This window comes from Balearica regulorum, chromosome 2, assembly GCF_011004875.1.
Source record: "Balearica regulorum gibbericeps isolate bBalReg1 chromosome 2, bBalReg1.pri, whole genome shotgun sequence".
Taxonomy (NCBI): domain Eukaryota; kingdom Metazoa; phylum Chordata; class Aves; order Gruiformes; family Gruidae; genus Balearica; species Balearica regulorum.
This window is the reverse complement of record NC_046185.1, coordinates 134,704,665-134,718,737: the sequence shown is the minus strand read 5'-3', so window position 1 is coordinate 134,718,737 and position 14,073 is coordinate 134,704,665. Positions and strand designations below refer to the sequence as shown.

The 14,073-nt window shown below is 39.4% G+C and overlaps 1 protein-coding gene across 4 annotated transcripts in view; it reads left to right on the top strand.

Annotated features, from left to right (window-relative positions):
* Nucleotides 1-12,786, top strand: part of HDAC9 (histone deacetylase 9) — a 484,789-nt gene extending 472,003 nt beyond the window's left edge. For all 4 annotated transcript variants that reach the window (XM_075746058.1, XM_075746055.1, XM_075746057.1 and 1 more), the window contains one exon: nucleotides 6,249-12,786. In XM_075746058.1, the coding sequence (XP_075602173.1) occupies nucleotides 6,249-6,288 (40 nt within the window). In that variant the 3' untranslated portion in view covers nucleotides 6,289-12,786. The remainder of the gene's footprint in view (nucleotides 1-6,248) is intronic.
* The last annotated feature ends 1,287 nt before the right edge of the window (nucleotides 12,787-14,073 follow it).

Sequence of the window (14,073 nt, the reverse complement as noted above, 5' to 3'; positions counted from 1 at the left end):
AACCGTGAAAGGCTGCTACGCTTTTGGTGTTTTATTTTACTGAAGCACAACTCTGCATTTTAAGATCCAATTGAAACTTGATTATAGACTTCGGAGGAGAACAGATATAGTAAAAAGAGTTTGTGGATAGGAAAGAAAACATGCATGATGCTAACACAGATTTAAATACAGATGTAATTAAAGGAACAGGCATGCCCTATAAAACATTTCTAACTACCATAACTTTTGTGTTGATAACTGCTTATTCCCTATGTGAGATACAGACTTAGCTGATTAGAATTTTGCTTTGGCCAGACACCCGTTTCAGAAATCTTGCTGTGAAAATATTCAGTACAATGCTGTCCCTGATACATTGGAGCTTCTGTATGTTTCTTCTTAAAATGGAAAAATAAAAGGGTGTGGAGGGAGATCTCTTGCACTTACTATTTTTACAGCAAACAGTAAATCTTGAGAATGACGTTTATCAGAATTTGACTTTATGGCCTTCATTCAGCTGAGCATAGATTTTACTCAAACGGAAATGAAAATTAAAACAAAGTCTAATTTTTAAATATTGCTCTTAGTGTTACAGAGCTACCAGTTGCAGTTTCAATCACATTGCATTATGTTATATGCATTATATTTTATACTAGAGCAATTGGTTGGATCATGGGGTACAGCTAGCCACCACCTAGGGTCACTTGCTGTGTTTGTGTATCAACTCATGAAGCTTCACATAGCATTTCACTATTTGGGTATCCACCTCAGCTGTGCTGAGCAACATGCACCTAGCTGGCTGTACCCCACAGGATCTGCAACCGCAGCCAGGCTCAGGAGCTGAAGAGCAGCTTCCTCAGGTCAAGCTGCAGCCTGATGCAGCCCACCTTCCTCTTGTGCCCCAGTGGTGAGTGCGTAAGGAGGAGAACCAGGAGCAGAAGAGTTTGAGAGCCACCCTTGCCCTGGTGACTCAGTAGATCTCTGTATCTGACCCATCCTGTGTAAAAGCCTCCAGGATACCTACCCAGGCATAAACTTTTCAAAGCTCTTTTTGAACCAGCTTACACCTTTGGCACTCAGGTAGTGAATCCCACAGCCTCATCAGGCATTGCACTTCTTTTTCTTTGCTTTAAACTCATTAACTAACTGATAAATTCACTGGGGAACCCCTAGTTCTTGCATTGTGAGAAATAAAAGCAGTTCTTTTCTTACTCATAGTCTTTGCCCTATTTCTGGTTTTAAAGACTTCAGCTGTCTCAAGACTCTGTATTCCTCTAGGTATGAAGATAATGTCTTACCTCTGATGATCCTTGCCCCTCTCTGTGCCTTTTGTAGTTTTCTTTGAGATGGTGTAAGAACTGCAGGCAGGACTACAGGTGTTGGGCACACTGTGGATTTACACAGAAGCGTAACGTTGGGGATTTTTTACTTGTTTCTGTTGTTCTCTGCTCTTCTACCATTAACTCCAAGCTCTCAGTCATAGCCATCACTGCGTATAAACAGTTAAAGCTGTGCTCCTCCCTATTTTGTGTATTGTGTGTTAGTTTGTGGGTTTTTTTACCGTCTTTTCCACTCAGAAATGGTGTTATGGGCTTTAGAACTGACTAGTATCAGTAACTTGGCATCAGCAAGCATTATCACCTAAAGCTACTAGTAGTCTGCCAAGTCTTTTTGAGATGATCTGGAGAATCTCTCCATAGTGAAAATTCACCAATAATATTATTTATTTCCTACTTTTGATGGATTGATAATCTATGAGAGGACCTTCTCTCATAATCTAAATTCCTCAAAGCATTTGGATAAAATTGTTGGAAGACTTTCTTTGCACAGGGATATCACTTGATCCCTTGTCCTTCATTTCCTTCAGAAACTTCTAACAAATTTGTAAGACTTGATTCCTTTGTAAGTGTTAAGACATAACTCTTACCCAAATTATTATTACCTAAACACTTAGTAATTCTATCATTGGTTATGGTTGCTATCAATTTCCCCATACAGCCTTACTGTGTCTCCTGTAGTTTCCAAAATGGGAATTGCTTTCTTACCTTCTCTACCTCTGGTGTGGATGCTGAGTTAAGCAGTAGAATATGCTGAATAATTATTTCTTTAGCAACATCATAATTGCATTGCCCTAGAACTCAGTGGACAAATGTCATCTACTCTTAGCAATTTGGCAATGTTTAATACATCAGTTTGTTCTAGTGCTGATTCAGTTTAAGATAGTTCATCTGCAAGTAATAAAATCTCCCTGACACTTCTCTAGTGAACATAGATATAAATAGTTCATTTTGCTTTTGTGGTCTACCTTCCTTGATGCTCCTTTTATGCTTTGATCATTTCTTCTGATGTATTTGAAAGATCTTTTTATTATTAGTTTTTATGCCTTTAACATGTTGCTCTTCAGACTCTCCTTTAGCCTGCCTCATTGAGGGTTTGCGTTTAACTTGCCAGAGTTTATACTCTATTTAATTTGCCCTCTTTGGACATTACTTCCTCTTTTGAGACTATATGTGTAGTTACCTTATTCTCCTCTCAAACTATAATGGCTTTTACTTTTACTTCCTTTTTCTTTGATCCATACAAAGTCCATTTTTACTAGGATATACACTTACTCGTGATCTCTTATATGATGTCTTTAGACACTCTCCAAATCATCTCTATGGTATAGAAATCTACCTCTTTTCCCCCAGGTTTCTGCTACCAGAGGATCACTTTTCAGTTACAATGATCTTCCCTAAGACTGCTGAGTTAAATTAGGAACAGATTATGGCATAAAACAGCCATACCATGCCAGAAAATCTATCTTTTGTTCAGCAGTTTCTGTGACTTGGAAATATACCTTGAATTTTTATTTTTATTTTTATGTATGTGATGATGTAGCTATGATGAATCTCTAATTCTAATTTTAAAAAATAAGGTAAGAGAAACATTTACTTTTTTGGATTATGTATAGGATTTATCTATATTCTTTTGACCTTTTTAAAGTGTAGATATGAACAATTTTAAATAATATTCTCATTAAATAATATGGTGGCCATTTATTCTCAACTGCCACAGAACAATACTTAAGATGTCACACGTTTTGCCAGATTTTGTCCATATGGTGGGATTTTGTCTCATCTATTTCTTTCATTTTAAGGTTTAAACAGAATCATTTTGTTTAGCGCTAACTGCAAAGAGACTACTTCATTCTGCCACAGTGTGAACTGCATATAGAGAGAGCTATAGGTGAGCACTCTTTCCTGCACACCAACATAGACACAGCAAATGCAAGAGAGCTCTGCTCCTAGGAACTTGCAGTTTAAATGAGCCACAGTGAAGTCTTAATGCAAAATCATAGTCCTGGTTCTACAGTCATTACAGTCCCAATCGGTGTCTTTCTGGATCTGCTGACCGCATGGAATCAGTCTGGATCAGACCCAACCTCGCCGCTGCACCTCTGAGGAACGAGTCAGAGCATACAATACGGGATGGGTCTTTACGCTTGTTTTATGTTTTTATGCCAACTTCTTGTCAGCTACAGGAAGACTGACTGAACTGATGTAACTAACATTGACACAATTGAGGTAACATAAATTTGGTCTGTCAGACTCTGTCCCCTTGTTTTTGGGGGCTGGGTTTTTTTTGAGAACTTTTGATTTTAGCAGAATGGATATATATTAATTCACTGCTTAGTGTTATGTGACTACAGTGTTTTTCTCTCTGTACTAAGGACCCTAAAACTTTACTGGCTCTCACAAAAAACTCTGACCTAAGCTGTTATCCCATAAAAATGTATGTTTTTAATGATAAGCCATTGGATAGATCCAGTGACTTCTCTGATACTAATAAAATGAAGTTAAAGCATGCACATAAGTCTTCAAAAGGAGACTGGAGAAGGCTGTGAGAGCAACCACACTGAGAGACGACAGCTGGATTTGCCAGGGCACCCTAACCTCTGCTCCATTTCCAAAAACAGGTCTTGCACTTACATGTAAAAATTTCTATTAGGGCTTAGGGTCCAGCTGATGCAGAATATTGGCATATTGTTGGAACATATTGGAATACATTAGAATACAGCACTCAAGGTCAGTCCTGGCACTCAGAAACACCCGCATCAGTGAAAAATTGCCCAGGACTAAAACCCTGAATAAGATCGTCTTTCAGTTGTACTATGATCATGAGAATGTCATTCCCAGAAACCAAATATATGTGAACAGACTGTTGCACGTACTGCTTCCCTAGTTCCTTATAAATAACCCAAACTCCTGCTTTCACTTCCAGATTTCCGGAGCTCCACTCCTTCCCGCTCTGCCAATCTCCAGTTTAAATCTATTGACAGCTATTTCTTCTCATTCATTCACTTACCCGCAGCAGAACCTAAAAACTGAACTGTTACCTGCTTCCAAATTATTCTCTTCCCAGAGACCTCCATAAGGTCCTGGGTGTTTAACAAGGGCTTATTGCACTTTTGCGTTATCCTAGAGGACATGCAGGTCTTCCAAAAGTGGCTGGAGAAAGTGGAAGCATGTGATCAGCATAACAGCAACATACAGCATCAGTATGAATTCTCCACGTGGTGCATGATCCTTTATCACACCTGAGGACCTCAGCAACGGGCTGGGCTCCATCCCACCCTGGCTGCCACTGTGTGGTCTCTGCTGCAAGCCAGAACAATGCAAGGGGGGGAAAAAAGAGAAGACAGCAATGATCTCGGTCATTTGCTAAACATTTTTATGCATATCTTGATAAGCTCTTCAGGCTTTTATTGCCTGTCAAAGGGGAGTGATGTCCTGTTGCATCTGCGCGTGGGCCGGGAAGCACTCCCACCTCGGCACTGCCCCATCTGAAGTGGCCCCTGCTGCAGCCTTCCCTGAAATTCTGCTTCACCTCACCTCTCAGAAAAGAGAGAGCTGCAGTGGTTACTGTACATAGGAAACACTCTCCACCGTGTGGTGAGGAACAAAAGATTTGAGATTTATAGATTAATAATTTTTAGGGTCAACAACCTTTTGGAAAGTGATTACTCTGAAAAATATCTTCTTTTTCATATATCATTCATCTGACATATTTTTCAAATACTAGCTGTGATCATTCCAAATCAAAAAGGAATAACCTGTATAAAATCATTTAAAAACACACTGCTGAATTTTTCATTGGGAAAGACTTTAATAAATTCCAGATTCATTTAAAATTCTCTGGCTTCCTTGCTGAATAAACTACCAAAGCCCATGCAAGCCCCCATTAATTATTTTTTTTCCATGAGATCTCATGAGTTTGTCTTTTCTGAGGGATGTTTTAGTGAAGCCAGTTATTATACTGGCTTACAAGATTTAACTGCTAAACGTCTCATTTATTAATTTGCATTTACTTTTTGCTCTCTCCTCATTTCAAAATTGCTCGAAGTGACTATTTTTAAGGGGGTCTTAAGCTCATTTGTCATATGGTATTCTGCCAAACTGAGGTGAAAAATGTTTTATGTCCAAATTCTTACACCCTTCAATAGTGACTTCTCACCGTGATCTCAGAAGCTTCCTATTTTATAATTGCCAGCATAATCCTCAGGTGCGATACAAGGAATTCTGAGACTTTACACCAGCTAAGCATATGTCTCCACTGTTTTCTTACTGGATGTTTTAAAGAGTTCATCTCACCTAAGCTGAATATTTCCCAGAGACTTTCAAATAAAAGATAAACTTATAATCTGATTTGATATTATTAATAGATACTTTCTCAATGACAGTGATCTGCTGATCGAGTTCAGAATTTGGTCTCAAGAGTTGCAGGCAGGCAGGCAGGCAGGCAGGCAACGCATTCATGAAAGCACATAATTAAAAATCAGAGGACTGAAGAAGAACCCCAGAAGAAACACTGCTAACTACTTGGCTACTAGGGAACTATTTTGCTTTAATGGTATGGGCCCGCTTGAAAAAATAAATGCATGTATTTTTAGTTGCAAAAGTCTGTAAAATAAAAGTATCGCAGCTATTTTTTTCACAAAATTATTTGACTCTGTTGACACAAAGCATGTACATTTCTAGACAAAAAGTTATAAAATATTCTGACATATTTTAATATAAACAGGAACATTTTCAGTGATTGCTTGGATCTAAAATGTTTTTCCACTTGACATTTGTTTATACTTCCTAGGAAAGAAACTCTATTTATGGATAACTGAATAACACAAATAAACATCAGAGAGCGCTGAAAAATCAGCTTTGATTATGCATGAAAATCTACAATGTCATTGTGTACTCTTGTGCCGTATTCTGATTGCCTGTTTATTTTTACAGAGCTGCTGGCGAGCCCATGGAAGAAGAGCCAGCCTTGTGAAGTGCCAAGTCCTCCCTGATATTTCCTGTGGGTGACATCATTGTGTATCCCCCCAAAGCACCCTCAGACATGTCTTGTCTGCTGCTTGGGTGGCACAGATCAGATGGAACATAAACACTGGGCACAAAACTCTGAATAGCAGCTTCACTTGTTCTTTGGATGGACTTGAAAGGGCCCTAAAGATTCCTTAAATGTAACCGCTACAATTCTAGAGTTACAGTAAAACAATCTTGGGAGAAAGAGCCTAAAGCATGCTTTTTATATGCTGTTTGACCCGCTCACCAACATAAATTGTGAAATAGAGTATTGCAAAATTCTACATGATAGATTATAGATACGAGAATTGCAACAGCCAGCAAAATACTCGGTAAACTCCATGAATCACTTTCTGACACTTTTTACTGGGTAATTTTTTTCATACTGTGTTAAATTGTTAATAGAATTTGTTTTCTTTGCTCTGTGTAATGAAAAAGAAAAAAAAATCTGTATTTTACGTGCCATTTTTTAACCTCGTGTAATGAGTTCTTTGCTGAGTAAGTGAAAGGTATGTAAATTACGATGAGGGATTTTAGCTAAAGGGAAAGCACTTCTTATTGTACTATAAATCCCCCGAAAGACTGTGCTTGGTGGTGCTTTATTTACTTTTCCCTTTTCCTGGTCATCCCTCCCCATTTTATGTAATCTTTTCTATCATAAAAGCACATTCACGATTCTCTAAAACGAGCAACCTTCTGCCTTTAAAAAAAAAAGTGCTGTACCCTCCGTAGTTGACAGTAGCTCCCACCAGATGTGCAGCAGAGATCAAGTAGTCTCTGAAAAACGGATGGCTTTTTCAAATGTGTTTTTAGTTTGTTCTGAAATGTTTCTGCGTCCTGACTGTAAGAGCAGCGATCTTCAGTAACTGCGTGCAGCTCATTTGAAGCTCAGGTGTTTCTGCGGAGGTTGTGCTGGGGGTGTTTTTTACAGGTCGTCGTGTGAATACGAACTGATTCTTTTATGTAGTCCTGCACCGAGAGAACTGATGTTGCTTAAGAAGCTTCAAAGGGTTCAGGCTTTATTTTAGATCCCCAGAGTGCAGCAAGATCTCCCTGCAATGTGACTTTAGCTGTTTAATTCCATGTTTGAGAACGTAACATAGAGTTGTGCCTTTAGCTGATAACGAACGCTTAAACTGTTACACGTGTTGCCTTACTGTCAGAGAAAGAGATAGGGCATGTGTGTAAGACTACTTCAAATGAACAAAACTCTGCTACAGCAACTTTTATTTTGCTTACAACTTTCTCACCTAATGAACCCTGGGAGATACCTTGAAGTATTTGACTTGCAGTATTTGATAGCCCGCTCAGCTTTTAAAAGCAAGTGATGTTCATTTTTAGATATTTTTCCAAACTCAGAAGATATATTAAAGCCATAAGTGAAGACTGTCATGCTTTTTATTCTGAAATCTGAAAGAAACCTTAATTAAAACAAGATTTTGGGGAAGGCCATGATATGAAAGATATGGAACAATATGGTTTCAGTTATAAGCAGACTCAAACCTGTAAATCAAAGATGAAAGATTTCACTCAAATAGAATTATATAATTCTCTTTTGTTATGCAGTCAGACTATATCTTTCATGCATTTGGGTTTGTTTACGATTAGCATTTTAATTTTAAAGACTTTTATTACTTATACAAAATTTCTCTGCTACAAGTTAGAAATCTGAGGCATGCTTTGAAAAGGGAAATCTAAAAAAGGAATGTCATTTCCTATAATGTGAAGTAAACTTTTATTCTGAAAGGCTTACTCTAAAATGGATGTCTGCCCCTCAGAAAGTGAAATAAAATTCTACCCCCCATTTACAAGCCAAAATCATGCTCATTTTAGTAATGCAAAGAGTCCCAGCAGGCTAAATTAACTCCTGGTGTAAGCCACCTTGCCTGACTTCGGGCTGTTCTGAAGGGGTTGTTCACATGACTAAAGCAATCAGGAGTTCATCCTGTATTTTCAGCAGACTTGTGATGTCAATCTTACTTGCCATTTATTGTAATTTTCTTGTGGTCATCAAAGAAGTTTCCTTTCAAGGAAACCAAGGACCATAGCTGATGAGTTGGGTAATTTGTAGAGCTTTTCACATTTGGAAATACTGGCTGCAAAGTTTTAATTGAGTGCATAGTAAGATGATTTTGAAATTAACACCACAAATGCAAAATCTGCTTGTGTCCTTAACTTGCATGAAATTGGATATGAATTGCAGCCTGAAATGTGAGTTACAAACTTTACCAATTAAAGCCTATATTCTGGGGTGGAAATCAGCTAAAGCTGTCCTTTGTAGCTGGAAATGCTTTTAAAATGCCAGAATAATTTGAATTAAACCACATGATAAACTCACACTTATGCATTTGTAAAGACATACTCCCAGACAGACATCTAGACATGCTATTGGTTAAAGTTAGGATCATTTGGATAAGCAAATGTGCAAATAAACTACACACAGATTGTGTCCAGAACTTTGTTCTCACCGAAGTCAACAGCAAAATCCTCTTTGATTTCAATGGGAGATGGATCAGCTCCCCCCCCCCCCGCCTTTTTTTTTTTTTTCTTTAAGTCCAGAACACCATTACTTTTTGATTATGTCATTACAAGGCACCGTACAGCCCTCTGGGAAATGATCGAGGCTTATGGTGAATATCAACACTTCCTTCAAAGCAGACCTGGGCTTTCTGAGAGGGCAGTTTCACTTGCTGCTGTTTTCTTCTCACAGTATTTTTTATTACCATCAATAGCTCCCCATGGATTACAGCTAAAATATCTCCCAGTAATTTTAGACATACTTCCAGGGAAACATTTACATAGACACTCTTAAAAATGCCCAGTTTTAGCTGGATTCCACAAAAAATTCCAAGAATTTCGGAAAGATGCATGAATTGCATGTTTCTCCATTTCTACTGTTCAAATTCAGAGGCTTAGGAGCTGGTTTTGAAAAGAAGTCGCAGTCTCATGTCTCACATGGACCTAAGCTCAGGCTGGGGATATTGACACCTCTGAAAATTAAGTCCCAGATATTTCAAGCTGGCTGTCAAAATATCTCCCTCTGAGCTTAGATTACTTCTAAAAATGAGCTGAAATGGATAAACGAGGGGGGGTAAATGGCAGTTACTGTGAGTGATTCCACGGAGAAGGTGAAGCTGAGGAGGTGACAGAGAGCCACTGAAGCCAGGGTGACTCTCTGCCTGGTGCTGGTGGCACAGGGGCTGCAGGCGAGCGGGAGGACATCCCACAGCACCACCGCCCCAGGCCGCCATTGCCATTAGCAGCAAATCCTTGCCTCGCAAGGGAAGCGCGCAGGAATTTGCCTCTGGAACAAGGTGTCCCTAATGCACCAACCTCCAGAATCAGAGACATTTCAGCAGCAAGTCCTGCTAACATGCTTGCTCCAGTTTATATTTTTCCCTAATGGTAGAGACTGAATATTGAGCGCAATGGGGCTTTTCTTGTATTCTTGGTTTTTTCTTGACTTCTTAGGTCATTAAATACTTTTCTTGTATTCTTAGATCCTTAAATTAGTGGTAGAAAATGAAAACTAAAAAGTAATATGACTCAGAATATCAAGAAAAGAATGATTTTTATCTGGCTTAATGCTTTTACCTGGGCTGGAGTGAGAACAATGATGAACGCTAAACCTCAGAACTGCTAAAACACAAGAGAGTCTTGCACTTCAGTTTTGGACTCTGTGTGCAGGAGTTCTGTATGTGCTCATTTGGCTTTAATATAATCTGCAGCAGTGAAGTGCTTGATTATATGATCCTTTTTCAGGCAAAATTCCTAGCAAGTAATCAAGGTTCATGGGAATTTTGCCAGTATAAAGATGACAGAATTGGTCCCTTTTTAATTAGGTACCTTCCTAATTTTACTTTCAGTGAAAATGAAGTAACTAATTCTAGGCAAGTGAATTTGAGGAAAATAAAATCATTAAGCTATCTTAAATAAACATAATAAAATAAAATAAAATATAAACAGCTGCAATGCAAAGAAAGACGACTGGTTTTTTACTTTGCAAAAAAGTCAACAACATGCTGCCAGCTGAACGAGAGTGGCAAAACGAATCCCTCTCTAGAGCAAATGGTATTTGAGTTGGTGTCTTATCTAAGGGCAGTCTCCCTAAAAAGCTGAGAGTTATAACCAGAGATGAAATATTAGAAAGGTTTTGCTGCAGCCAACACCAGAGGTCCTGTAGAGAACAAGAATGTAGAGACTGACTAATTTGTGTAGACAGACAGCAGGACACTTTCGGGGCAATGTGTCTGGGACGAAGAATTAGAGGGAACTTTTCCAAAGGCACTGATGGCTGTGAGGCAACTAACTTCTGTTAGCTTGCAGGGGCAAGGAGGTGCCTGGGGAACACTGATGCTTTGGGAAGTGCCCCCTCTGTCCCACGAGCATGCCCACACACATGCAGACATGAACCTCGCTGCACAGCGTTTTGGCCTAAACAGCAGCAGCCAGGTGTGCTGCCCTGATGTGGACGCTGGGCATTTGCCCGAGAAGCTATCAGCAAACACTTCATAACATAACCGATAGGGGAGATTTTTGTAATTTTTATTTTTTTTTTTGTCGAATAGTGGCCTTTCCAGAAGTGTAGCTGTGCACGGTTGTTTTATTTTAAAAGGTCACAATAGAGCTTTGTGAACCATTGTACTTTTTTTTTTTTTTTTTTTTTTACAGACTCCATATGGAAGTAAACCAGAATCGGTACATGGGAGGGGAACCTGTTGGGAAAGAATTTAACTTAAATCGAGCTTCTGCTTCCTGCTTTTCATCCTGAATTTGGAGGAGTTTGGGTTCTTAATTATCATTTAAGCTTTTACTTTGTCATGTTGCTCACTTTGGTTTTTTACCTATAATTGAATTCACCCTTGTAACACATAGAAAATCACCAAAAAAAGGTCTGTTTTTCTGACAGATGCCTCTGCCCTCGGTATGGGAATAAGACTAGCTTATCTTTGTCACTTCTAGCAGCAATTAAATGCTTCATTTTTGTGATAGATCCAAACTGGAGTGGTATTTTATGAGTTCGATTTAGCTGGCTGTCTGCTGATGGTTAAAAAAAGAAATTGTGAAACTCACATTCCTCTCTAACCTCAAAAGGGACCCATTTTGATTTTAACAATGTAATATTTTCACTTGATCCAAAAGGTTTTTGTCCCATGACATCTTGTTACTAGCTCAGTTTTAGTCTCTAGCAAATAGCACACCACAGAGAGCAAAGACCAAAAAGGACATTCCAGCAACTATTAATTATATCTCTTGTGCACAATCCTTCGTCCTGCTCTAGTGCCATGCCTTGTGTTTCAGCATGTTAGAAGAGTTTATAGCAAAATATAAATTGTTCTGTGCCATCAAAGATACTACTATTCAGATGTTAATTAGGACACTGTGAGTCGGGCGGTAATTTATAAGGAAGGCATGCTCCTGTGTGGATGGTCTAAAGGCAAGTGACGCGTGAAACCAGTGGCACTGATACTGTGCAGTGAGAGTGATTCTGTGCTAAGATCTCCACACATTATCCCCATTATCCCTCCCCACGGTACGCCTGCATGGCCAGAGGCACATTTGCAATAGCAGAGCCATAGGACGCCGATTCAAAGACCACTGAAATCCCTTCTCTGACAGGATTCGGGTAAGATCTGGGAAGCAGCTAGAGAAGAAAGCTTAACCTTGCGCTCAGCCACACACAAACTGTAAAAAAAGTGCAGGTACAGATCTGAACTTGGCCACACATCCCTGTTTCTGATATGAAGTGCCAGTTCTGCTTCTAGAAAAGTCTGTCTGAAAGAGCATTGACAGTAGTGGATATGTTCTATTGACTTCAGCGGGCTTCAGGAGAGTGTATATGTCGTGTTATGGGAACAGGTTCATATTCATGTCTCTTGCAGCTTACTGCTATTTTAAATTTCTTGATTGCTTTAATATTCCAAGTTAGGATGCAGTAGGAAAGCATAAACCTGTACCTGGTGAAGTCATAACTAAAGCTTTCAAAGCAAACTTATTGCCCTGGGTTTTTACAACACTGACTTTTGGGTCTAGGGATGCACAGCTAAAATTTTCCTGGGAAATTGATGTTGCTATCTGTTTCTATGACAAAAAACAGTCCTTTTGCTCAGAGCACTAAAAGTTTATCTGTAATTTGTTTTTCCACGCAGATCAGATGCTAAGGGATAAAGCATCAGTGGGACCGACCCAAAGGGCAAAATTTTTAAAGGTCAATAGTAATATTTGCATAAGAGTGAAAGGAACCTGCGGATTATTGTTATTATTCCTGATACATTTTTGTATCTGAAAGCATCCAATGAGTAATGTTAAGTAATAATGTGCTCCAAAACTTTGTTGATTATAGATATATGAGCATTGAATTGGCGTGAAATAATCTTCAACCGAGTTGTTAAAATCCCTTTTGTTTTGTGTTTTGTATAATTCTTTGGCGATAGTCTTGTCCTAGTGTGAATAAAAGCTATTTGAAGTAAGCTTGTTTGATACTCTGAGCTTTGTTTTTTGCCTGTTTTTTTTTTTTTTTTTTTTTTTAATCAGCACTAAAAAGAAGTGGAGCTTTGAACATGCCACCCTGGTTGGATCATAGGAATCTGGCTGTTAAAATATAAAGGGCGGAGCATGGTGAAGCTGGAGTGCATAAAAAAGGAACCACAAATGTTAATGTAAAAGTAATGTTACCCACACAAAGCAGAGCATTGCAGAGCTCCAGCTTTAACACCAAGCTCATATTCTATAGTTCCTTTGGCTCATTGTCCTGAGGCGTTGCAGAACACATAATTCTCCTCCCAGTGAAACAATTTAAATAGTACAACGCACTGGTTTTGAAAGCTGTAAGGCCCCTACTTTGTGGGAGGTGGGGAATATCCAGCACGCTGCAGCAATACTCTGGACCACGATATCGCGCCAGCCCCGCTGCTGTAAAACTTGGAGTTGTTACGTTGGTACAACAGACCTGTTTGGAGAAAGGCGCCCTGCAAAAGCAGGGGAGTGAGGAAGGACCATGTTTGCCGTGAGCACGCTTTGATCGCTTGCACATCGCCAAAAGTAGCTCACAGATTTGGGCCTCTCAGATTGCTCCTGTGCGTGGAGCTTCGTGCACCTAAACTTGAAAGCTGAGCGGGCAGAAGGGTAGCTGGGAAGCACAGGGACTTGATTTGCACGTGCAAATCCCTACCTCCTGGCACGTATCCAGAAGTGGATTAAAACCAAAATGATGCAAAACACCCTATAATTTTAGCTTTATTTCATTCTTCAGAATAACTCATCTTTTTCCTTTCTGGGGAAAAACACCCCAGCCCCAGAAACCCATAGCTCCACTCCAATCAATAAAATATTGTTTGAAAATTTGGACATGTAACATGTAATTTCCTCGGCATATTTCAAAGAAGTTCCATGCCCAGAGGAGCTTAATCTATCCAGTCTATCTATCTGCTTCTCTGCTTTGCTTGTTTCCTGTGATTCCATTGTGATAAATTGCAGAGCCCTGTGATAAATTGCATTCATCATGTCTTTCTGGCTGCCTCACCTGCATTTTGTACATTAAACCCCCTCTCCTGGGACTACTTCTAACATTCCAGCCTTCTGAGAGGTTCCAGCTAGACACGGTTGCTGCTTTAAAATCAACCTGCCACAGAAATGACCCTGCCTTTGAGAAGTGGAGTGGGTTTTTGGAAACCTTCAGGCTAACAATGCTTCTAGGAATCTCCTGTAGGTGGGTGGGAGTGAATTCTTCCAGATTCCTTCTCTCATGCTT